General features: G+C 42.2%; 1 protein-coding gene across 1 annotated transcript; it reads right to left on the bottom strand.

Annotated features, from left to right (window-relative positions):
• Positions 1-3,300: 3,300 nt before the first annotated feature.
• On the bottom strand, positions 3,301-21,926 carry E2F7 (E2F transcription factor 7). Its single transcript, XM_067289927.1, has 13 exons — positions 21,861-21,926; positions 21,630-21,722; positions 17,944-18,219; positions 15,768-15,936; positions 13,011-13,295; positions 12,241-12,399; positions 11,073-11,210; positions 10,046-10,240; positions 9,344-9,428; positions 7,998-8,538; positions 6,847-7,117; positions 4,872-5,296; positions 3,301-3,530 (listed from the first exon to the last, which is right to left on the bottom strand). The coding sequence occupies exons 2-13, from the start codon at positions 21,720-21,722 to the stop codon at positions 3,354-3,356; spliced, it is 2,814 nt and encodes a 937-aa protein (XP_067146028.1). The 5' UTR covers positions 21,861-21,926; the 3' UTR covers positions 3,301-3,353.
• Positions 21,927-23,596: the final 1,670 nt, after the last annotated feature.

The raw sequence follows: 23,596 nt of genomic DNA, 5'->3' as shown, positions 1-23,596 counted from the left end.
AAACATGTGGCATGGTTTTGGGCCAGGTATTCTCCTAGCCAGACCTGGGATTCTAAGAGACAGTTATGTTGCCTGCAACAGTTGGAATGGGAATGTTGCTTGTGCTAAGTAAAATAGCCAAACGTGGAAAGTGTTGAGGTAAGCTGTAGTCCTCTGGTATTTATTCAGTGTTCGGATTTAGCAGTGACTGCCAGTCTGAATGTGTGGTGGATGGGTATTTCTTTCGAAGGACACTCTGCTATCCATATAGAGAGAAAGAAAAAAAGTCTGTCTTGTTTTTAGTTCCATTTTTATTCAATAAGAGTTAGTATTTTGCTAAAAGATAGTATTAAAAAAAAATTAACACAACAGTGTGATTGGAGTAAAGTTATACGCAAACAGCTAAAAAGATTGCTAGAGAGAAGAAAAAGCAGGATGTCTAATCACTGAAGAACAGTTATAAGCAGCAATAAAATTAATATCTATATTAAACTAGCAGTGCAAAGATACAAACTGGAAGCAGCTTTACATTAAAAATACAGCTTTTTAAATACAGAAATAGCACCAATTTACAAAAGATAATCAGAAATGTAAACGTGGCAGGTAGATTCAAGTATAAGTTATACACTCAGCCTCCTCAACACCTGTCTTGGAACAGAAAGGTTTCACAAACCCTGCAGAGCATCATGGGTACGCACTTTTCCTCAGTGCAAGTACAAATTCTGCTTTTCCAAAGCTATTTTGCTGATGAATTGTTATTAGTTTATTTCAACTCTTAGCTTTTAGTGAAGGCAAAGATAGGAAACGTAAACGCACTCCCTCTTGACAACCAGCCCTTTTCCCTCACCAGTCTGGTTTAGCAGCCCAGGTACTGCCAGTAGTACTGCTAATTATGTCACTTGAATGCTGCGGCGGTCCCACTCCTTCCTCCCCAGCCCCATCTACTTCAGTGAGAATTTTGCATTGACAGAGACAGAACAGTGTGTAAACCCCCTTCTCCTCACAGGTGTAAGTCTGCTTTCACGACCATGACCCACCTGACAGCACTGATTGTAAGGGAGTTGATCCTGATTTACCTTGGTGTAACAGAGAGCAGGCCCACTGTATTTACAGAAACTCAAAACTGGAAGTGGAAATTGGAAACTGAAGATATATTTTCAGTCCCTGCATTTTCAAGTATAGTTAGGTTAGTTATGGAACAAAATAACTTTACTGACAAAGCAAGGCAGTTTTTGCAACGATGCCTTAACTAGAGCAAAGAGTCATTACTTAGCTCAAATCCTTCTCTCTCCTCCCAACTGCCATTTCACTAAAAGGTTGCCCATTCTAGAGGGGGAGAGAAAAGAAAGGGTTTGGAGAACGTACCTGCAATCTGGAACCTCAGCAGCCTGTTTCTAGCCAGAACAGAAACCAATGTATGCTAGCAGAAGTGCATTGGCAGCACTGTGCCAATTACACATTGCCGTTTGAAGTGACATCATTTTTTAAAGTGGGTGTAAAAGAAGAAATGATTCAGAAGCAATAATCGTAAACTTTCACAACTGTAGTGTATTTTTCTTTCTTTTTTTCTTTTCTTTTTTTTAAGTAAAAAAGTCTTTAAATGTAGCAGTATGGAGATTTCTCTTTACCACTCCTGAATTTTCCTATGATAATTCTACTGCTGAGACTTTCTTTCAATGAGGGCTAACCAGACCTCTTTATAAGGCTGTTATTGGTCTATTCTAACATAAGGCCACATTACTCAAGCTCCCAGTTTCACTAAAATTCTTTCTTAAATTCCATTTTCATAATACATTTCATTATAAAAATAAAAACCCCTCATCAAACCCCCAACCCCCAAAGAAAGTCCTAGCCTCTGAAGACCAACAAAGTAGCACATCAGACTACCCTTTGAAAACCAGTACCAGTCAATTCAAAGTTCTTGCCAACTGAGAAGAACTGGCCCTGTTTGCTAAAAATCCAAAACAACGTCATCAACAGCAAAACTTTTTTTTTCTTTTCTTTTCTTTCCTTTTTTTCTAAACAAAGGGGATTGCACAAATGTGACTGAAGTCTGCTACACCAGTGAAAACATATCCAAGGTCAGCATTAACCCTTAACATTATATCCTAAAATATTAAGAGCTCCATCCATTATTTAAGGATTCTCAAAGCTAGGTGTTACATATCCCTTTCTTCCTCCTTATTTTCTCACTAGGAATACAGACCATTTTCTCCCACAGTTCCAAAATTTAGGGCTCCCATTCTTTTTCAGCCTCTTTTGACAGTTTAGATAGGTATGCATCAAAAGACAAAACCTCTCTTGTTTTCCAAGTACACTCAAATACACTATTAACAAGTTGGTGAAATTCCCATAGGTGAACAGTTAGGCACTTAAGTACACCGCTAGAAATTTAACCTAATCATGTGGCTAATAACTTATCAGTGCTCTTTGGCCATAAAGTGTAGACTATACATTTAATGGGAGATGAAGTCTTAGCACAGACCTCTCAGTGGCTTGCCACTCTCAAATTACTTTGTCAAACTTATTTATGAATCGGGTTTGGGATTTTTTTTTTTTTAAACACATCTAACTTGTACTTTTTGCTCAGAATAAGAGAAAAAAAACAAGGACTATTACAGTTCATTAATACAACTACAAAAATGTTAGAATTCACAGTTATTTTGGTCTTAATATTTTTCACATGTATACACTCAATCATACTGTGTTATTAAGTTATTATTAGGTTTTCATAACCACAAGTGCTGGGCAAATAGTACAACAACCAACTGACATTCAAGTAATCATAGCCTGAGAAAATCTGTTACTCTGAAGCTGCAAAAAAAACCTTTTGCACTAAATCCCACTCCAAAGTACAAAATAAATAGCAAGAGGCTGCATTGCTGAGGCAGGATTTGACAGATTGGAACCAAGGAAGTAGTTGCTCTTGCAACTGCAGGAGGTTATCATTTTCACCACAGATTTACTCAGGGTAAGTAGAGTGAAAAAAATGCTCACCCAGATAAGTGCTTGACAGCTCACTTACAAACATGAATAAAGAAGCCACGGGGACTACAAGGAAATCTGTCTGCATCTCCTCACAGCTTTCCAAATTAAAACCACAAATACAATTTGATGCCCACAAGGCTGTGCAAAGCCCAGCATCTGAATTCAAATCAGTACTGAAGGAACAACTAAGTAAAAAGTATTCAGTAGTAAGGATGACTTGTGAAAAAGAAGGTTAACAGAACTAGTGGGGGAATAGATAGCAGGGAAACATGCCAAAAGGGATGTCATTTTAATATGCTCCTCTTGTTTGGTAAGAGCTTGCTTGTTCTTTTTTTAATAGCTACAGAATCCTAGGACAATCCGCCCAGCCTTTGCAATGAATGGAGTTAGTCAGTGCTGGTACTAGAGATTTCTAGTCTCCTCTGCACAGAGCTGACATTTCTGGTCTGGTTGCCTTCGTTTTTTTTACATGCAACAGGGTCTCCAAGGCTTCCGGGAGTTTTGAAAAATGCCTCATGATGTGCAGGACGAATGCTCTTAGGAGTGAGGGGAGTTGATAAAGGCTATTTGTGAAACAAAAACAAAGTGATTCAGTAGCATTTTGTCAAAACCTACATGCAGACATGCAAATGGAATAGAGCTTGTAGACATTTAAGCCCTCTACCCTGCTACTGTAGGGAACCATGCCACACAATTCGTTCAGAAGCTTCACATGAAAAGCTACAGGCTTTGCCCCTGCTTTTTGTTCTGAAGATGTCTGCCAGTACCTCACTGCTGTGAAGCTGAAAGCCTCCATCTCATTTCCAGCTTAGATGGATTCATAACTAGCTCGTACTCATTCATTCTTATGCCAATCTAATCCTTTAGCTTAAAGGGCTCTTTTCCCTCCTTGATGTTTTACTCACTTTAATTTTAGACCTATTTTGATGCTAACAAATAATCAGTCTCCTAAACCCAGGCCACTTCTGTTTTAAGTGCCACTCTACTGTAACCTCTAACAATCTGTAACCCAATTGGCTGCCATTGAGTCTCTATTATAGCCTTTTTCTAAAGCTTGAACGGGATAAACATAAAATAACATTCATAAAGCTTCTAAAAGCCCAATCTATTTGTCATTGCATTAGACAACAGGAGAAGATATCAGAAATGTAAGAATTTAAGCTAAAGCAGTACTAAAATGGCCCTGATAATAGTTGTGAAGACCTAGGTAACATATTGACTGACAGGATGGTTTCATATCATTCATTGTACTTCAGATAAATGAATCCTCCACTTTTGAATTTCTTTTGCCATTTATTTTACTTAAAAAGTCCCTATCTATGTAGATTTTTGAAAATATCTTTGTAAAAAAGATCAACAAAACACCAAAATCTGTGTTTTCCCCCAGTTCCAATCTCATGTTGCCATTAAAAGGTTCCATTATTTAGTGAACAGAGAGCAAAGCAGAGATTAGGTCACCCAGCACACTACTGTCTAAGATACTTTTTCAGCCAGCTGACTCCTGAATTATGACAAATAATTCTCCTGTCCTCCTAAACAGGTTTCTGTAGCCATGTATAATATGTTTCTAATGGCAATATCAAATCACTGAGGAAAAAAATTGATTCAGATTTCTGGGAAAAAAAACCTGCAACTCATTTTTTCCTCTATTCTTATAAGATTTTAAAACCCACCACTTTATTGTTCAGTGCTAGATATGTTTATCTATCACTGTGCTATGTATTTAATGCTACTGCAAGTGCTCCCACCACTACAGATACACATGCAAATTAAGTAGAAGACAGCAGCTCCCAGCCTGTCACTCTGACACACAGATAGATACCAGCCTGCACCACAAGCTTCCTCCAGTCTCAATGACTCGGTACTGTTATTTCCTTGTCACTCAGTCACCTTTTATTACTTACCTGCTGCAGTTTCAGAAGGGTCACAGGATGCCCCATATACACAGGGGAGTCCAGTTTAACAGTACTGCAAGACCTTGCTAGCACAGGACTCAGGTGCACAGTGGGGTGAGCTGGTTGCTGGGGATCTGCTGAAGGTGAATGTGAGGCCTTTGGAGAAACCATTGCCGTGGTGCCTATGAAAACAGGCGTTGTTGATGCCAGGCCAGACATACTGAAATTCATGGAGGCAGCAGCTGAGAAGGAACCATCGGGAACTGGAAAAAGAGGGCTGGGAACTGCGGGAGAACAGACAAGTGGGAAGGAAGCCAAGGCTGCTGACGGCACCACAACACAGGGGACACTCAGAGAAGGTAACTGGCTCGCAGCCAGGCCAACAGCACCAGGGACTTGGTTTGCAGAGAACAGGAAATTAAAACTGCTTAATCCTAAACCAAAGAGAGAAAAAAAAAAAAGACATTAATACAGTTGACAATTTGGAATTAAGCTATTACAACTTCATCTAGAACAGGAGAGAGAGATGACAACAAACAAAGGCTGCCCAGGAAGAAACAAAACTGTGCTAAGTAACAAACAAGCGTTTGCTTTTGATCTGTTCAGTCAGGCTCCCTTTCCTTACCTACCTCCATCTCCTTCCCTGCTGCCTGGTCACTATGTCTGCATCCACTTACTTTGTTCCTATAAAGTACCAGCCACCCCTTGATGTGTTATGCTTCTAAACTTTAGTTAAAAACAATGTTTTGGATAAACAAACTCTTTTCTTATTAACAGGAATCATACCTCAGCTATATGAAAACATACATAGCTTTAAAATAAGAAAAACAAAACAAAAAAACCCATAAAGATATACCCCATAGACACTCATTTTCCTGAGTGGAAGTACTAGAATCTCACCCTAGAGTTGCACTGGTTCCCAGTTTGTGTGACCTTTCAAAGCACCAAGATCAACTTTTTCAACCTGAGAGTCTCCATCCTGTAAGCTGCTTCACATAACTGAAATCCCATAGATCCCCCCTTAGCGTTAGTTGACTCCATGCCACCAGGGAACCAAATGCTAAAGCAGTAGCCATGGCAATCTGCAGCATGTACTCTGTTCCCACAAAACAATCTTCCACTCCACACACACACAGACAAAAAAATAGTGGACATGAAATCATCTTGTAGCATTTTCAGTTGCTTCCTCTCCATCCCCACTGTGCCCACCAGCAGGCTCGGCTACACTCCTGTGCTTCAGTTTCTCTGGTGTTATCCAGATGATGCACATGCCAGGAAAAGTACAAAGCTCATAGTTAACACTAAATTCACTCCTGAGGGGAATGCTGTTACATTCTTCTGGCTGCCTGACAAGCCTGGACTAGCCTCCAGTTTCAGATGCCGGATAGGTGTCCTTTTTGCTGAGTAACACCATGGAGCAGAACTAGGGGTAGACACCGTTTCCCAAGCAACTGTTCCCTTAAAAACCTGCAGGCAGGTTCTGTTAGGGCATGGAGTTATAAAATTTCAGGCTGTAGCAGCATGGTATATTCTGATGCCAAAATGCTAAACTTTGTTCTTGAAGTCCCCAAGCCCTTATATGAAATGGGGGTAACAAGTCACACTTTGTAGGGCTGATTTCAGTCTCTTCCCCAACCAAAGGGCTAAGGTTTTTTTTTTTTCCCCTCCAACAAAGCAGCAGAGGTTCAGAAGCACACTGATACAGAAGAGGGCAGAGCACGTAATTCAAACACATGAAACCCAGATTATTCACCCTTGTCAATGTCTGGGTGCCTCAAAAAAATGCCGTATTTTCAGAGGAGACAACAGTTCAGCTGGAGTCAAGAGAACTCAGGATTATTAAACTATCCCAGAGACCTGCTGACACTTTTTTTAGTGTCCCCAAATACAGGCTTATGGGCCTATCTGTAGGTGTCCCTGTTTGAACAGCTCAGTGAACAGATGCAGAAATCTGAGTGCCTCTAGGTCTGATGGCTGTCCTTACCAGCAGTAGGCTGAACATAGAGATATTGTGGTAGGAAGGGTTGACTGGTATTTTCTTTAGCGATGTGCTCTTTTCCTGCAGAGGGTTCATCAGGGTCTTTATTCTGCGATGGTTTTTCTTGCTCCTGAGAATCTAAAGACTTAGTAGTCTCCTTGTCTGCAGCCTCTGGAGCAGCAGGAGTTGTGAGGTCAAGATGAAAAGCTTCTAGACGTACAGCAGATGTACAGCCGCTTCCCAGGGTAGATTCTGCCTCAGGTGGCTCAAAGGGCTTCTAAGCAAAAACAAAAGAGAAGTCCAAATTGAAATAACAAAGGATGATGCCTGTCCTATGCCTTCCTCAGCTAGAGTGAAGCGTGCACCTGTACAAAGGGGCAGCACAAGAGCTGTGACAAGCAAGTCAGTGAGTTAAAAGTCTTGTTTTGAGGGTTTGAAGAGCAATTTTAGTGATGCTTGAGCCCTGTGCCCAGGGCTGTAGTTCTCTTTCAATACCTGGAAACATTAGATTCTTTAGAAATACCTGAGCTGGGGGATTAATTTATTTTTATTGATAAGAAGGAAAACCTCCTGTTTCAAATGGCTTACACTGATATGAACTTGAGCCTGACCCCTATTTCAGCAGTTAAGAGAACTATGGGTGAGATGCACTTAATCTCCACCCTTATGTTTTCTCTCACCAGTCTACTGTGGGCAATACTAGGCTTGAGAGAGAGGGACTCAAGCTGGAGAGTAGGGGGAAGGTACAAACCACATTCTCTGTAGCTCAGGGGACTAAGCAATGCTACTGCTGTCTGGGGAAAACGCAGCCAACAGGGAAAGATGAGGAGGAATATTCACATGGATTTCTTCCCCTCTGGCAGGCTGTTCAGTTGAAGACAATGATCAAGACATTGATTCCAAAGAACAGCTGAGCATCACTTCACTGTGCAAAGCAATCACAGTCCATGTTCCCCTGGAAGTGCAAAAACATCTTCCAATTAATACCCACACTTCCTGGCACAGTGCCCCTGTAATTTTCTTAATGTGTGAGAGGTAGCATTTGTATCTGTAACAAGAGTGGTGCAATGAGTTTTCACTTCAGAAAACACTGCCTTGGGTAAAAGTTTCTCCTCACTAATAGGAAGCCTAAGTGCTGATGCAATTCATTTCTTTACCTCGGGTATTACAAGTGAGAGGGGGACATTGCTCTGTTCCACAGTCTGCTTTTTAGCAACAGGCTCTTCATTGTCCATAAGGGCAGAGGGTGACATGCACTCATGGGAGCTGCGTTTCTGGGAGTTAACTGGAGGTACAGCATCCTGTGCTTTTAGGGGTGAGGCCCACTCCCTAGTACTCCTATTTCCCACGTCTCCTGCAATGGGGTGGTTCTCCCTCAAGACATTTTCCTGAAGACTGCCACACAACATAAAAAGGGATGAAGAGGGGAAGCATAGGAAGGGTTGGTTGGGGAGCAGGGTAGGTTTTCCATTTTCTGTTTTCGAGGCTGCTGGAGCAGGAGGATGTAGAGCTTGGCTGCTGACTCCATTTGGCAGCGAGAGGCATGGCACATCTGATTGAACCACAGGGAACAGTGCATGAGGCAAAGATTTAAGGCAAAAATCAGAGTCCCCTGGAGCCGGAAGAAGGGAGAAAGGCAAGTTTACGCTTGGGTTCCTTCCTGAATTTATGATTGTTTCTGTGCCACAAGCTTTATTCCTAAAAAGGAAAGGAAGAAAAAAATTTAGTCCAAAAGTAAACCCATTTATCATCTTTAAAATCAAACAGGTACATTTATGGACATAAGTGTGGAAAATACCCATATAAAACCTACTAATTTTAAACACTTTACAGGGAGGGTCATTTTTTTTTATTATGTCAAATTACATAGAAGCAGACTCACCAATTTTTTGGCAGAACTATGATTTAGTGCTTTCAGTTGCACTTGACTGGAGTAGAACGGGGCACCAGGGAGCTATGACTGGCACCCAGAGATGAATTCAGATTGGGATAAGCGTAGAGGAGACCCACTAATATGACAGAGGGCTCTTCCATGGAGTGATTTGTTCAGCCTATCTAAACAACAGGTTAAAGGAGACAGGAATGCCCTATATAAACACATCTGAGATGAAGAACAACTACTGAAGCTAAAGGACAGCAGTTGTACAAGTGCAGGTAGGTATAAACTGCCCATGAGTAAGTTTAAGCTGTGAAATAGAAAAAAGCTTTTATAATTATCAGAGCAGTAAAGCTGGTCTACAGTCTGACAGAAGAGTATGGGGTACGAAGGAGTTTGGAGGTGGATCACTCTATAAACTTGATTTGTTCCATATTAAAACTTTTTACATGTTAGAATGAATCTTCTACAGAAAACAAATGCCATGCTGAGACCTATCAGAATTAAAATAATAATAATGGGACTGTGGGGTTTTTCTGTCTCGCTCCAACCAATGGAATCCAGCCTTGAACCAAACATGACAAGCACCAAGCTAAAACTGGACAGGAGCTTTACAGACCAACTTACCTAATACCTTCTTCTATTTTCTGCCTACAGACAGTTGTTAGGTGTACCATTTTGGAACAATATTCATCTGAATTCACAATACAAGCTGAAAGAACAAAGGAGCATTCAATTAATTACAGGCAACTTCACCAAGCATATTTTGATACTTGTCATATAAAATAATGGATATAATTTTGTTATCCTGGCACACTTTTATAACATCCACTAATTACCTACAGCCAGAATCTGCAAGGACTCAGCACTCAGTTCTTCCAGAGAGGTGCTCAGCAGGAAACTGTGAAAGGACCTGTAATTGCTTTATCATTGTTAAGAGCTATCCATTAGATTGTTACAGTAAATTCCACTGTATTAGGGACCATAAAATAAAGCACACTTTTCTGTCTAAAGAATCCTTCTTTATCTATGCCAAATTTTAACAGAAGAAATGGTACTATAGCTGCAGTTAGTGGCGAACAGAAACATTTATCGGAAAACAAACTGTGGATTCAAGGCAGTAAGGCCCAGATGCATCTCATCTAACTTTAAGTACTTGATTGAGGGGTCCAAATTAGAAACCTCATCATCCAGGAAATACAGGCACCTCCCAAGGCTGATTCACATATTTAATTAGGCTGATTCACCCAGTTAACAGCCTTAAGTTGGTAGCCTCACATTTGTGCAGATCCAGTGGGATACAGAAGAACATGTTACCTTGGTAGTTACCTTGCTTCTCTTGATGTGGGCTGTTAGGCTCAGAAATGACCTTCCTTTTGGTCCCTTCACATGGCTGTGCACCATTAAATGAAGCATGACGTGTGAATCTTTGCTTTCCATTAGCACAGGTCTGATATGGGGCACAGGCTTCTCTCTGCATCACTAGTAGATGATCAGATGTTGGGCTATGCCCTCTTGGCTCATCTGAAGGTATATAATTTTGTACAAGTCATTCAGGGAACACAACTCATCTTTTAGGCTTCTTCCATGTTACTGAACTTGGACATGAGAGAAGAGGTAACCTCTAAGGCATCCCAAACCCCACAACACTGAAGTAGGCCTAAGCTCCATAAGCAGGAAAAGACAAGATAAAGGCTTCCCTCCTTTCTATTCTGTGGCAGTCCCAGACAGGATCTGCACTCTAGTGTGAGTACCCAGAAGGAAAGGGGACAAAGATGACATTAACAATATCCTGTACTTTTATCTGGTCCTAGGACTGGCCTGCCCCAATTAGAAAATACATAGCAAAAGGGCTGTCCTTTGCACTGGCTTCTAGGCAAGAATCAGCAGCTTACAAAGATGCTCTGACCAACCTCCTTTTTCTTTACGGATAAACCTTCTGTATTAGGGGACATGTGCAAGAAGCAGCCCTGTTTTACCTTGGTACTTCGCCTTAGAGAGAAAACCATTCACTCTCAAGTCAGGAGAGAATTACTGAGATTTTGCAGCCCAGAAGAGCTAATATATAGATCTAAATTTGGAAATATAGGCATGATATTCCATTGTTTTACATTTTATAGAGTTATATAAGCCAGTGTAAAAATACCAGCAAGGCATAGTATCCCTCAGTAGCTCCAGTCTTTGAGTGTATAGTCTAATAAGGCCAAATTCTGAGCTGGCAAGCAGTTAATAATCACAGGGCATGGGTACTGCAAACAGTGAATGCCGAGTCATTCTTTACACATGGAAAACCACCCTTTACAATTTGGAAGGGATTGTCAAAACAAAAGGAAAAGAGCTCTGCTACACAAGTTACCAGTCTTTCCTCTGAATTCCACAGGCCCAATCCACTTGAAGGCTGGCTTGCGCCCCCGTTCCTCCGTGACATGAACTTTCTTTATCAAGCCTAGGCTGGTGAGAACATTGGCAATATCATACAGTCTTCGTACCTTTGCTAACAAAAAAGGACAAAAATACCAAGACAGTCACATTTACAATGCATACAATACATATTTACAAGATCATTTAATTCCAGAATATGGTTGTAGATTTCATAGATGAAGGAAATAAAATCAAGTTGGGACATGGACTCTTCTCATGGACTCTCTCCTATGTATCCTGCCACGCTAGCTCCCACTCCCAGCTGCTTGTCACTGCTTCTTCATTATCTGTCAGCTTAGCTGCTCAGGTTTAAGCTAACCTTCCTCATTCTGACGAAAATGCATTAGGGAGGCATTACATGATCAGCTTGCCCAGAAAAGGCAGCAACCTCCCTGAAGGGCAAAGACAAGCACCTGGATGCAAAAGGCTCACAAGTTTGCACAGCTGATCACAAGAGGACGCGCATCTGTGATATTATACATGAAGCACTCTTAGAAAAATCTGACTCCAGTGAATTACATGTTTGAACTGGATAGGATACCAACAGATTGTTCAGCTGAACTCCTCACTCCAGTATTTGGTGTAGAATTTTACGACTGAAGTTCTAATACTTTGTTTAAAAATATCAGAATAATTTAGTATTGCTTAGTTTTTTCCAAGTCATTAAAGGGATCCAAATACCCAACCCCCAATAACTAAAAAAAATTGTGCCATCCAGATGTGAAAGATTTTGGGGGTGAAAAGGAGAAGTTACAAATTTCCGCAGAAAAAAAAATCAATTAAATTAAGCAACATATTTCAATAAGTTTTGAAACTTAATTCAGAAAGCTACAGGAAACAAGGTGTTAAAGTTAAAAAAAAAATTTTCAAAACATTCCCCTGATTTTTCTTAATTCTGAAATTAAAACTTGAAGATATTTGTCAAACAGACCCTTTCTCACCCCAAGGTCAGTTTTCACAACCTGGCATTTCCAATTAAAATAAACCATATTTCAGCAAAAGATTCCTGACCCCCTCTAGCTGTTACCTACTGGTGCCAGACAAAGATGCCAGTTTTTTTTACTCACTGACTGACTGATTCCTCTCTCAACAGTCGTCCTTACTTTTAAATTTGCTGTGGTCCACTGTATCCTGGCTTTCTTCTATCAGTATCTTTGCTGCGATGTCGAGAGTGACTATCTTGGTCTTGGAGACAAGGAACAGCATGACAAACTTTTGGCTCATAATCCGCAATGACTTGTCCTTTCTGCTGTTTGCAGATGCTGTGTTACAAATAATACCCAAGCCTCTTAGCATATGTCATCCAGCATGGCCAAAAAAGTAGTAAGTAGGTTTCTCACACATAAAAGGGGCAAGGTATTTCCTTGTTGGGAAGCAGAAATCTTTTGAGAGGCAGCAAATAACTGATAAAGCAGACAGAAGTCTCTCTTCAAAAGGCATTAAAAATTAAAGCTTACAGAAATGGCATTTAGGAAGTCAGATTCCAAAGATGATTCTCTGTTATGTTATACAGTTTTGTGCCACTGTAATTTTGTCACTCCAATGGACTTTATACTAAAACACTACGTATTATATGGGCCACATGTAAACAGTGGACAGATGGAAGATAGAGCCTTCTGTCAGGACAAAGCACTTACTGTCCACTATGAGTGGCGAAAAATGAAGAATTGGAGTGTTAGGCAGAAGTTCCTGCTAGTCCAAAGGATAGAGGGAAAGTCTGTTCTGAAACCTATGCTAGGGCTAGAAGGAAGAGTTATGTCTCCTCAGCAGTTTTATTCTTTAATTTAAAAGCAAAGCAAGGGGAAAAAAGGTCACACAGTAAATCGGAGAGACTTGTGTCTGTGTATCACATCACAACCATTAGTCATCTTACCAGAGGTGCAATCTGGTTCTGAAAAGTCAAGCAGTGGTTTGTCTTGAGAATCTAGAATAGTTTCCTTTTTCCTTTCTCCAAATGTATAGTCCAGGTCCTGCTCCTTGTGCTGAAAGAAGGCCATTAGCTCTCCATACTGCAGCTCTCCTGCTTCCTGAAGCCTTTTCAGAGTTTGACTTAGGTTGTGCCGGCCATGCCAACAGTACTGGTTCTTGGCCACACGGCTAACCAAGTGCAATGACTCCAGGACATTCACTATATCGTAGATTCGTCTCCGCTCAACTCCTGTTTTAAGGGAGAAGAATAAAAGAGATATAGCAGCTCATCTAGTTTTAACATGCTTTTCAGCAGGAGCTGAACAGAGAACAGGCTGTTCTCTACATATGAATGTCACAAGGCCTCTTTCACAGTGTTGTCCTGGACACATTACATTAGATCCAACTGAATTTGCATGACAAGAACCAGCTTGTGCATGGCTAGCCCCATGGTCTGGTGCTCTTTGTCTATATTGTTAGCTGCTAGCCCAACCATGGCTTACGCTTAAAACATCTACACTACCTTCAGAAGAACTGACTGCAGTCTACTCAGTCCCACTCACCCAGACCTACCCAGGCTGCATGACTGCAAGCTCTTTCCTGAAGGTTTCCAGAGCACTTGGGTCCTTCTTTTCAGAAAGCTTCAGAGCTCAGACCCATGCCTGTCCACAGGCACCTGTCATGCAGAGGGCAGGAACAGATCCAAGTCTGGCACTGACACAGGGCAGACACAGAAGCCTACTCCTACAGAAATCAGTGGGAGCATAGTTCTCCCCTTGCTTTTTCAATGTCAATGTTACTTATTACCAGCAAGTTCCAATGGAAGGAGTGTCAAAGGCTTCACAAGGTGTAAAGCAGTGGACAGTGAGGCCCTCTGTTCCCAAAATAAGCAGAAACAAGTCCTCAGTGTCTGGCTGGATCTGCCCAAAGGCATCAACAGGAAGCCTATGAAATATACTCAGTTAGGGTTCAGCCTGACTGGTGTGAGCAAGGTAGGGGCCTGAATGTGAACAGGCTGTTGGCTCTGATCACTGTCCCTAGTATTGTTCAGTGCTGTTTGTAGCATGACGCAGCATGCAGTGTGCTGGTGGCAGCCATCTGCACCAGAAATCCCATAACTGCTAACAGCAGCTGAGCAGAACAAATGTTAGCCAAGGGGGAAGGTTGTGAAAGACTCCTCTAGGGAAGGCAAGGCCTCGACGCATCTGTTTACCCACCTGGAAAATATGGATAATACTTACCAGCCTCAAATGGATATTAGAATAAACAATTCAAGAGTATTTCCAAGCGTACAGAGATCTTGGAGTGAAACATACTCCAGAAATATAGAGCGCTACACATATCCTGGTGTCCCTCAGACACCAGCAGCATAGCCCCTTCTGTGGTTTTTCCATAGCCAGGACTTCAGTGAACACAGCCTTACATATTTGTAGCAAAAGCTGCATTACAACCATTTGTTACACAGAACAGCAACAGGAAAAATAATTTTGTGGTCCCTGAAGAAAGTGGATGCAGGCAAGCAAGGAAGTGGAAACCAAAGGGAGAAGAGCAAATACATGCTTTTCTGACAGGTAAAATCCACAGGAGTAGAGTTTTAAAACAAAATTTCTAGTCTTAAGGAAAGCAAGGCAATGCCACTCCCAACACAGAATAAAGTACTACTTGTGTTCACCTCCACTTGTTTGGAGCACTAGGGTCTCATGCAAACACACAAGGAGTTAACTGCAACGTCTAAAAGAACAATTCCCTTAAACAGTAATTTGCGGACTATTTACTTTATCTGAATTCTCTCTCATTCTCTAATTTGCCAAGGCTCCTACATGAGTATTTCAAGAAGTTATCAGAGTCACAGAGGACATTCCTCTTCTGTTCCCTTTCTTCCCAGAATAGACACATTTCATTTTTGCTACCTACTTTCTGTTAAATGCCTAAGTTCTAAATAGAGATACATGTCTGCATTTATTAAGTTGAAGTCTGATTTTGTTAAATCCTCACCTTCTAAGGGACAATCTCTCTAAGGACCTCTTATCTTATTGGTGTGATCTGGCTGAGTCCCCTCTCCCAAGTTTTATTACTTCTTTCAGATATTTAATTAACGTTTTAGCTAAGACCAAACCTAATAGTAGACCCAGAAAATAGGCTACTTGATACCTCCTCCATACCTTAATACAACACATTTTCTCATTCCACTCTTGCACATCTCCTGCTAACCTCCCATCACATGACAACATTTAAGCTAAGACAACCTTGATACATGAGATCTTGGAAGGTATAATGTCAGGCACATTACTGAAGTGAAGAAAAAACCCACCCGATCTCCTGCATATACCAGTTTGTAATCATTTCCCCAAACCTTCAGTTTCAACATAATTTATTGTTTGTAAGTCCTCCTTAAGAGGACTTGTAACTCTTAACTCCTTTAGAGTTCAGTAAATTGAAAATTCAAGAAAGCACCAGTGTTCATAAACAGCTGAAGAACTGACTTGTCCAGTAAAAACTGCTATCAGAAAGCAGATTTCAAAATGGCAGCATTATCAAGCAGTAAAGGCATTTATGAATATTAGGCACTTCCAGCTCTTGTTTAATATGATTAGAAGAGCATCCAGACCCAAGGAAATGCAGACCTTGAATGTACTATGTAAGGAGGACGGTCTTTTAAAGGCCCTTCTGTAAGAGGTACCCCAGATGACTAGAGTTACCCCATTTTTGCAGATATACATACCAAGAATTGAAGCCACTTCATCCAAAGAAATAGTAGTTTTTTCTGTTGACAATGGGTAACTTGGATAGCGAGCTAGAAACTTTTGGCACAAGAGTCCTAAGCTTTTCTGCTTTCTGCTGGGCCTCTGCTTTTCAAATTCATCAACCGCGCTGTCGTCTACCATATCATACTGTTAAAAAATAAATGTTATCCCTTTAGTGCAGAGCTTTAGAAGCAAGGCGTAGCCAAGCGAGGCATATTTCAGATGTTAGCAATATTCAAGCTCAGACTTTCCAATATGGAAAAAAACCATGGGCTTCTTACGAGCACAGAGCACCCGGGTGACACACTTTTGCTGGCAAGCTCATTTTAATCTAGTGTGCAATATAAGAGACGTTTACAGGAAAACTCTTAATCTACCAGCTCATAAGTTAACGGTTATGCATCAGGAAACAAAACAGGTAAGACCAAACACCCAGAACTAGCAGATAAGATCCGACTTAGAAGGAATATTTATTTTTGAGACAATGAGAAGGAATACTCCCTCAAACATCTCTGGATCTAATAAGTCAGAAGATGTACAAACCAAAGATTTCCTGCAAAACTGCTTTTGATAAATTTCACTGCCCTTTGGAGTGGCTCTATAGCTTTAAGAAGATGGGCGTGATGCTAATTAAGAGACTATAAAAGGCACCAAGTCTCTGAACCTTAACCTAAGTCAAGCTGTTAACTTAAGGGAACTCTGTAGGATGGCCTGAATAAGGTCTTTCAACCTCTGCTAAAAACTGATGCCAGGATTATGTAAAGAGGTATGTTTATCACATAAGACCCAGAAAATGACTGAAACTTTTTTGCACTGGTAATCTGGGGGCTTTGCTTCTGTATGAAAAGAAAAAAAAAAATTTCCTCTTGTAAAGAAAAGTTGAGTGGTAGTTGTTGAAACCAAAGTTCCCTTGCTTATAAGATCTTACCTGTCCTTTACTGACTGTGATTAAGTAACCTTGCAGCAGGCTATGGCTCTGATTGAATTCTTTGAGGCTTACATGGTATGGAAATATCAATATTCTTTAATGTTTGTGTTTTTACAATTTTCATGTCTTTTATAAGTTAACTTTCTGTGTGGAGAAAATTACCTTTAAGTTTTATTACCTAGAAAATATATGAACTCTTTATAGTACCTACCCCAAAAGTGCTACATGATCTTAGCAGGCACTTTTATCATAATTGGCTTGGCATGTAATATAACTAACCTTTAACACCAAGTATTTTTACTTGTTTGAAGCTATATTAGGAATTATCTTTAGAGAACTGTTTGCTCCTTTATGATGATCTTAAGAGGAGAATTCTCCAGATTACAATCATTGTAAATGCTGTAAAATCTATACTTGTAGACATGACCTGTACCTATCAAATGACATTCCTCAGCAGGAAGATCCCAGAACCATCTTCCTCTCACTGTAATCACTGGGGAAGGATATTCTATAGGAAATAAATCAGTAAAGGGAAAGCAGTGATGCTTCATTACAGTTGAGGAATTCATCTTCTCCATTCCTAGGAAGTGGGGAGGACTTCTTAAAGTGAGAACAGGGACCAGCCCTCCACTGCTTGACTCCTGGAAGGTAAAAATTTTAACACTTGACCATGCTGCCCGATTGCTAGTTTTGGAGCTGGGAGGAGGGTGATGGTTTAACTGACTGCTTTCTCTGGCTGTTGTGGACAAAGACTGCAGAAGTACAATGAAAAAAAACTATGCCCACACTGTAATGTAATTGCTTTTGAAAATGGTTATGCTGTGGCTAAACATGCTGCTTGCCTATTTACAAGTGATCTGACAGCTTCTGCTAGTGTGGAGGGAAAATAGCTTCACAAGTACTTAGGGTGGGGAAACTAGCACATTTAAGCTCTACTTCCTTCTCCATCCTTCCTGATCACTAATTTTCAGGATATGTCTCAATTATTATTTTTAAGATAGCTACCTCTAGTCTTTGAAATTCCTATTGCTCTGCTAGTGCTGCATGGGCAACTGTCCTTGGAAATATGCAATTTTCCACAGGGAGCGAAGGGCCAGTTGGAAGAAAACGGAGGCATTATTAAAATTAAAGAAGCTCATTAAAAACAGTCCTTCAGCTTGATCAGCATAATGGCACTGGAAGGTCTGAGTCCTGACTAAATACAAGGTAACTGTTCTGAGTCTCACCTGTAAACAATCAGACATGTCATTCTGCTCACTGTTTTCTATAGGTCTGAAGAGCTCTTTCTTCTTTTCCCTGTCCCTCATGTCAGGGCTAGCAGCACTAACAAGCATCTTCAGGTTAGCAGTGGGGGTCCAGGGGTCAGGTTGAGGTCTTTCAGTGAGTTTAACAGGTGTAATTGGATTTCTTTCTGGGGTGCAGCCTTTCTGCTTTGATAGGTCAACTGGTTCATTTTTAATGGGAGTCTTCGGGGCCATCCTGGATCGATCAAATATGTTTTCCTATTAAAAAGAAAAGGTTGTTTAGACACAACAGGAAAGAAAACAGTCCAACAATCAATTTCTTTGTTCTTATGAAGATAATCTTAGTGACTCAAGCCATGGCACTCATTGCTATATTTAGAACAGCTCTTTTGCCTTTGTCAGAAGCAGTAAAATATTCTATATGCTAGTGCACTGGAGGCAGTGTGTATGAGATATTGCTCTGAATTACAGAAGCTGAAGTCAAGCAATCAAACTTGTGGCCTATCAGGCTTTTAAATTCTACCTGTTATTTTAAACCAGTACCGTCCATAAGCATAAATCACAAAATTGGATTGAAACTGAAAAAATGCATTGGTCACTTTGCACTTAGCAAGAAAACATGGTGTTCTGCTTTTAGAAAGCTCCCCAATGAAATGCTGTGCTGGGGATCCAGCTCAGACTGTCACAAAATGTCAAACAAAAAGGAACTTAACTTCATCTACAAGTGAAGCAAGTTTTGCAGCTGCACTATCTGCTGCTCAGAACAATGGAAAAAAATCTCCCTGAGAGTATGCCTTGACTGCAGCTAAGAACTGCTAGGAAGGAGAAGTCTAGTGATTCATCAGCTGATTTTTATCATTCTTTAAATAAAGCTCAACCCCCTCCAGTCCCTAGCTACAATCAAACTTTTCTTAATCTTTGGGTCCTACAGGAAGGCTACCTTCTTTACCTCTTCCCTCTTACTGCAAGAACTCTCATTACAGGTCAACAGCTAATCTAAATGGACTGGTTTAAGAAAGTACCAATGGTATTCCTTAATTAGCAGAGAGATCAGTTTTTTTTTAACATGAGATACTACTACACTCCATGAATTGACTTTGTATTTGCACTAACAGGCTGAAGACTAAAGAAAGTAGAGCCAGAATGCCATATTAGTTTTCTTTGCAAGATACTGAGAACTGAAACAGGTATCCTGGACAGGGGACAGAGCAGCACTTGCAGAAATGGCCATGCAGAAAGCTGTATTGTTTCTTTCTGCCCAGGGAGAACAATGATCAGTCTTTAGGTAGTCCAGTTATCATGTAATTCTCCTTAATATCCTATAAACAGGGCATTGTCCTCTTCAAACTCCAGATAATATTGCCCATGGGTTTATAGGTTTAGTTCCTTGGAATCATTGCATGTGATAAAGTGAGAGATAGAAAGCAAAGTGGACAGAATATCAACAGAAAGCTAGTCAAGCTTGTAACTTACTGGAATTGAGTGAAGCCTTTGCAACAACAGCAAAGTGCTCCTAAACTACAAACCAGGCTTGAAGTTGCTTGCTCTTCAGTCTAGCTGTGGTTTTTCTGGGTGTTGGTCTCAAACTAACCAAGTCTTCTTCCTCAGACTAAGATTACCTCTTAATTTCTTTCAAAATGTGCCGAGTTTTAAAAAAATCTAACATGATAACTTTGAGACTGGATACTGTATTATACGTATGTTATTCTTTTACACTGCAAAAAGTCAACTGTAAGAAATGGAATAGATAGTTGCCTGAAAGAAAATGTTAAGTTACTACAGGTTTGCTGCAAGAACTTTTCTAAGTTAAGTAAGACTTTGCTGTTTATTTATAGCAATTCAGCTGTAACTAGCTGATATTTGGAGTCACCTATTTAAGTATCTATATCACCTTATTGGGTACAGTCTAGCTGGAAAAAAGAAACTGGCTTATTACTAAGTAAAGGAAGCTCTTACTAGGAGCAGTTGTGTAGCATTCAATCTGGGAATGAAGTTGGTATATCAAAAGTATTTTGCTTTGAGCACTGATAAAGAACACACTTCTGCATATATTCTCCTATGACTTACCTGAAAGGATGTAAAAGGGTATGTTTTACAATTAACAGCCAGTTATAACTTACTACACTGTGAAAAACAGGTCAATCTAGAGGCCATGGTGCTTTTTGGAATATATGTTCACATTGCACTGGTAATCAATACATTCTTGCAATTTCACATTTGGCAGTGAATCAACATTTAATCTGTAATGGAGAAAGTCTACCTTCCTGTAAAGTTCTTGTTCATTATAGTTGGTACTAATGGAATTGTAATGAGGGCAGCTGGAATAACTAGCAGTTCTATTACCTCAAATTTTCATGTTTGTGCAATCATATCACAATGAAAAAGTAGTGCCATTACTGTGAGAAGCACACATCTTCTATCAACTTCCAAATCTTGATTTCTTCTTTAATGTCATTAACTGCCTATTAACTTAAATTCTTCTACCTTTTCCTTCCCCTGCCCCTGCTCTTTCAGTGGCCTGCAATGCTCTACCAACTCCTTACTCATTACACTGCAAGGCCAACTGGAAAAAGTCTGTGATCCATCTTGATCTAAGAGGAGAAGGCTTACAAGAGGGCAGGAGAGGTTGGCTCAATGAACTTAGCATGTAAATGGGAACTGAAACAAATCTTTGAAAGAACGGGATTTGAGTCTGCCAACAGCAAATAAAGCTGTGTGATCTTGGGTGGACTCAGACCAAGCATGAACAGCTTGACTGGCAGGTCATGAATTGGGTCTAGTTCAGGAGCAATGCTGAGCAATGGATGCCTGAGCCTAAATATCCCCTCTCAGGGCTGGAGGGGAATGGCAAGTTTGTTACTCCTTGTTGAGCAGCCCAGGTCAGTTTATCAGCTTGGGAACACAACTGTATTAATGAGGCTATATTTTTCCTAGCCAGAGGCAAGCCTAGCAGGCATCTCCATGAGTCGCTGCTGATATGCTCAAAGTGCTGCTAAACAGGGCTATACCATACTGAGGTGATTTAAGGCCTGGCATTAGTTCACTTTTGAATGGGGAAGTCTGTACACAAACCTCCACCTTACCAAACGGTAGCTACTTGGATGCTTGCAATAAGCTAGTCAATTTTATGTATTACCTGAAAGCTAAAAAGGGTTTCCCTGGGCAATAATCCCAGAATGCAATCACTCCACTTACTGACAACTGTACCACAACTCAGATTATTTCACCGGACTGTCTTTTAGCATTAACGGTAGCGCCAGGGGCACCTCTGAGCTCAAACCGCGGACAGACAAGAAGCCTCACCCCTTGCTTTGGATCCACAAGCCAATGTGGCAGGGGCTGAGCAGGGTGAGGTGGTGGCACTGGGGCATCCCCAGCGAAGCCCCCCTCAGTGAGGGGAGCGTGACCGGGGGGGGATGTGCCACCCGCCTCGGCCGGCACTTGCGCTCCGCGGCCCAGGACGGGGACGAGGGGCAACGTGGCTCCAGCCCAGCGCCGGGGACAGCACCCTGCACTGCGGCTCCCCCCGCTCCACGCCGCGTCGGGCGCGCGGAGAGCCGTTAAACGGCCAGGGCAGCCGCGGCGGCGCAGGTGAGCGCGCCCCGCGCAGCCCCGCACCGCGACCCCCCCCACACAAAAAAACCCACCCTCGCCCCGCGCCCGCTCACCTTCTGCGCCGCCTCCGCCGCCCCGTCCGCGCGGCCCCGCCGCGCTGGCCGGCCGGCCGCCAGGTCCCGCAGCGACAAGCAGCTCGCCTCCATCTGCAACGCGCGCAACGGCGCAAGCGAGAAGCCGCTTTTAACCCACCTCGTTAAAAAAAAAAAGAAAAAAAAAAGAAATTACGCCCGCCCGCCTCCCCCCGCCCCGGAGCCCTCCCCGGCGGCGGGCGGGCCCCTCACCTGCGCGGCCGGGCCGGGGGCCGGGGCGCTGCCGCCCGCCTCTGCCGCCCGCCGCTCCCACCAGGCGCTAAAGCCTCCGTTCTGGCGCCCTGGGACATTGCCGCACGCGCCGGCCAATCAGGCGCGGCCCGCCGGGGAGCCCTCGCCGCCCGGCCCGCCAATCAGCGCGCGGCGGCGCGGCGCGGGACGGCGCTCCCGCCCGCGCGGGCCCGCTTCGCTCCTTTTCTGCGCGCGGGCGCCGCCGGCCCGCGCCCCCCCCTCCCCCCCCCAGCCTGCCGCGAGCCGCCGCGCGGGGCCGCGCCGCGCCGGCCGTTGGCGGGCGGGAGACGGTCGCCGCGGGCGGACGGGGCGGGGCGGGGAGCAGATGGCGCGGGAGGGGGGGCCGGGCTCCCCGCGCTCACTGAGGGGGTAATTTCTGAGGGGAAAGGCGGTGGGGGGGAATCCCTCCGGTGCCCGCGGTCAGGTCTTGGCGTCTCGTGTGGGAGGAAGGGCCGAGGGAGCGTGACGCGAGGTCACCGGTTAACGGAAAAATGAAATTTTGGTTGGTGGCTGGTATACATTGTGGAAAGCGGCAGCCCCGGGCTACCTGGTTTTGCTCACCCACTGCCCCAGACCGCTGGTGTTCAGGCTTCGCTCGGGTGCGGGCAGGCCTCGGGGTGCAGCGTGTGGTCACTGCTGCTCATCCGCCAGTGATGCTGCGTGGGGCTGTAGGGCCGCTGCGCCTGTTGCCCTGCCCTTGTTTTTCAGTTTGTCCTATTTGATTATGGAGACTTGATATTAGGAAAAAATGATAGAAAAATGTCAAAATAATGGCTTTATGCTATGCAGAAGTACTTTAAACTTGAGAGTTGCTCAGAGTTGCTCTGAGAGTTGAAATTGTGTCTGAAAAAATTCCTCCGTGCAGTGTAATTCATTTTGCTTTTTAAATTGAGTTTGTACTTAAGATAATTATTTTTGTCATGCTAATGACAGACGTGCTGCTGCATTATTTCTGTCTTGTTTTGTTGTAGGAGGATTTCTTTTTCAAATCACTCATGACTTGGTAGTGAGTCATCACAGAAGCAAAACACCCATATGCAGTTCTGATAATTTATAAAGTTACTCATTTCTTAATGATACACTTTGAGGAAAAGAAAAAAATAGGTTTTTCAATAGGGAGGTAGATAACAGGTAAATATTAAGTCTTGGGCATGAACTTTAATTTATTCATTCTTAGCCTTCTCTATTTTCCTCTTTTCAGCAAGTTCAGTGCAGCACAGTTTGTTGAACAGAGTGAATTATAAACTCCTAAAAAACCCCTTAATTAAAAGAAAAAAAAAAGTCCTTTACACTTTCAAGCCTTGGTCTTCTTATTGTCTAGAGAAAAATTAATCCCATAATTGCAAAGCATATCTTCCCAGTATAAATTTCCATGCATAGCAGTTATATATGTAGGAAGGGACATTCTCAGTAAGCTACTATTGCTCTGACTCACAGGAACTCTGAAAACAGACTCCTGAGAATCCTAAGAGATGCAGAGTCATGGAAAATCCAAAGAAGAATCTGGCATTGCAGTCCAACATGTCCAGGCATGAACTCTAGGCTGAGGCAAAGAAAGAAAAAAGATTAGCAGCTGAGAACCTGTTGGTGTGCTGCATCCCCTGTGATATAAAAATGCCATCTGGCCCATTTAGTCCACCTACTTAGAAAACAGTGACTTTGCAAAATACTTTTCCAGACCTTTATCTTAAATCTGT

This window comes from Apteryx mantelli, chromosome 1, assembly GCF_036417845.1.
Source record: "Apteryx mantelli isolate bAptMan1 chromosome 1, bAptMan1.hap1, whole genome shotgun sequence".
Taxonomy (NCBI): domain Eukaryota; kingdom Metazoa; phylum Chordata; class Aves; order Apterygiformes; family Apterygidae; genus Apteryx; species Apteryx mantelli.
This window is presented reverse-complemented; position numbering and strand designations above follow the sequence as displayed.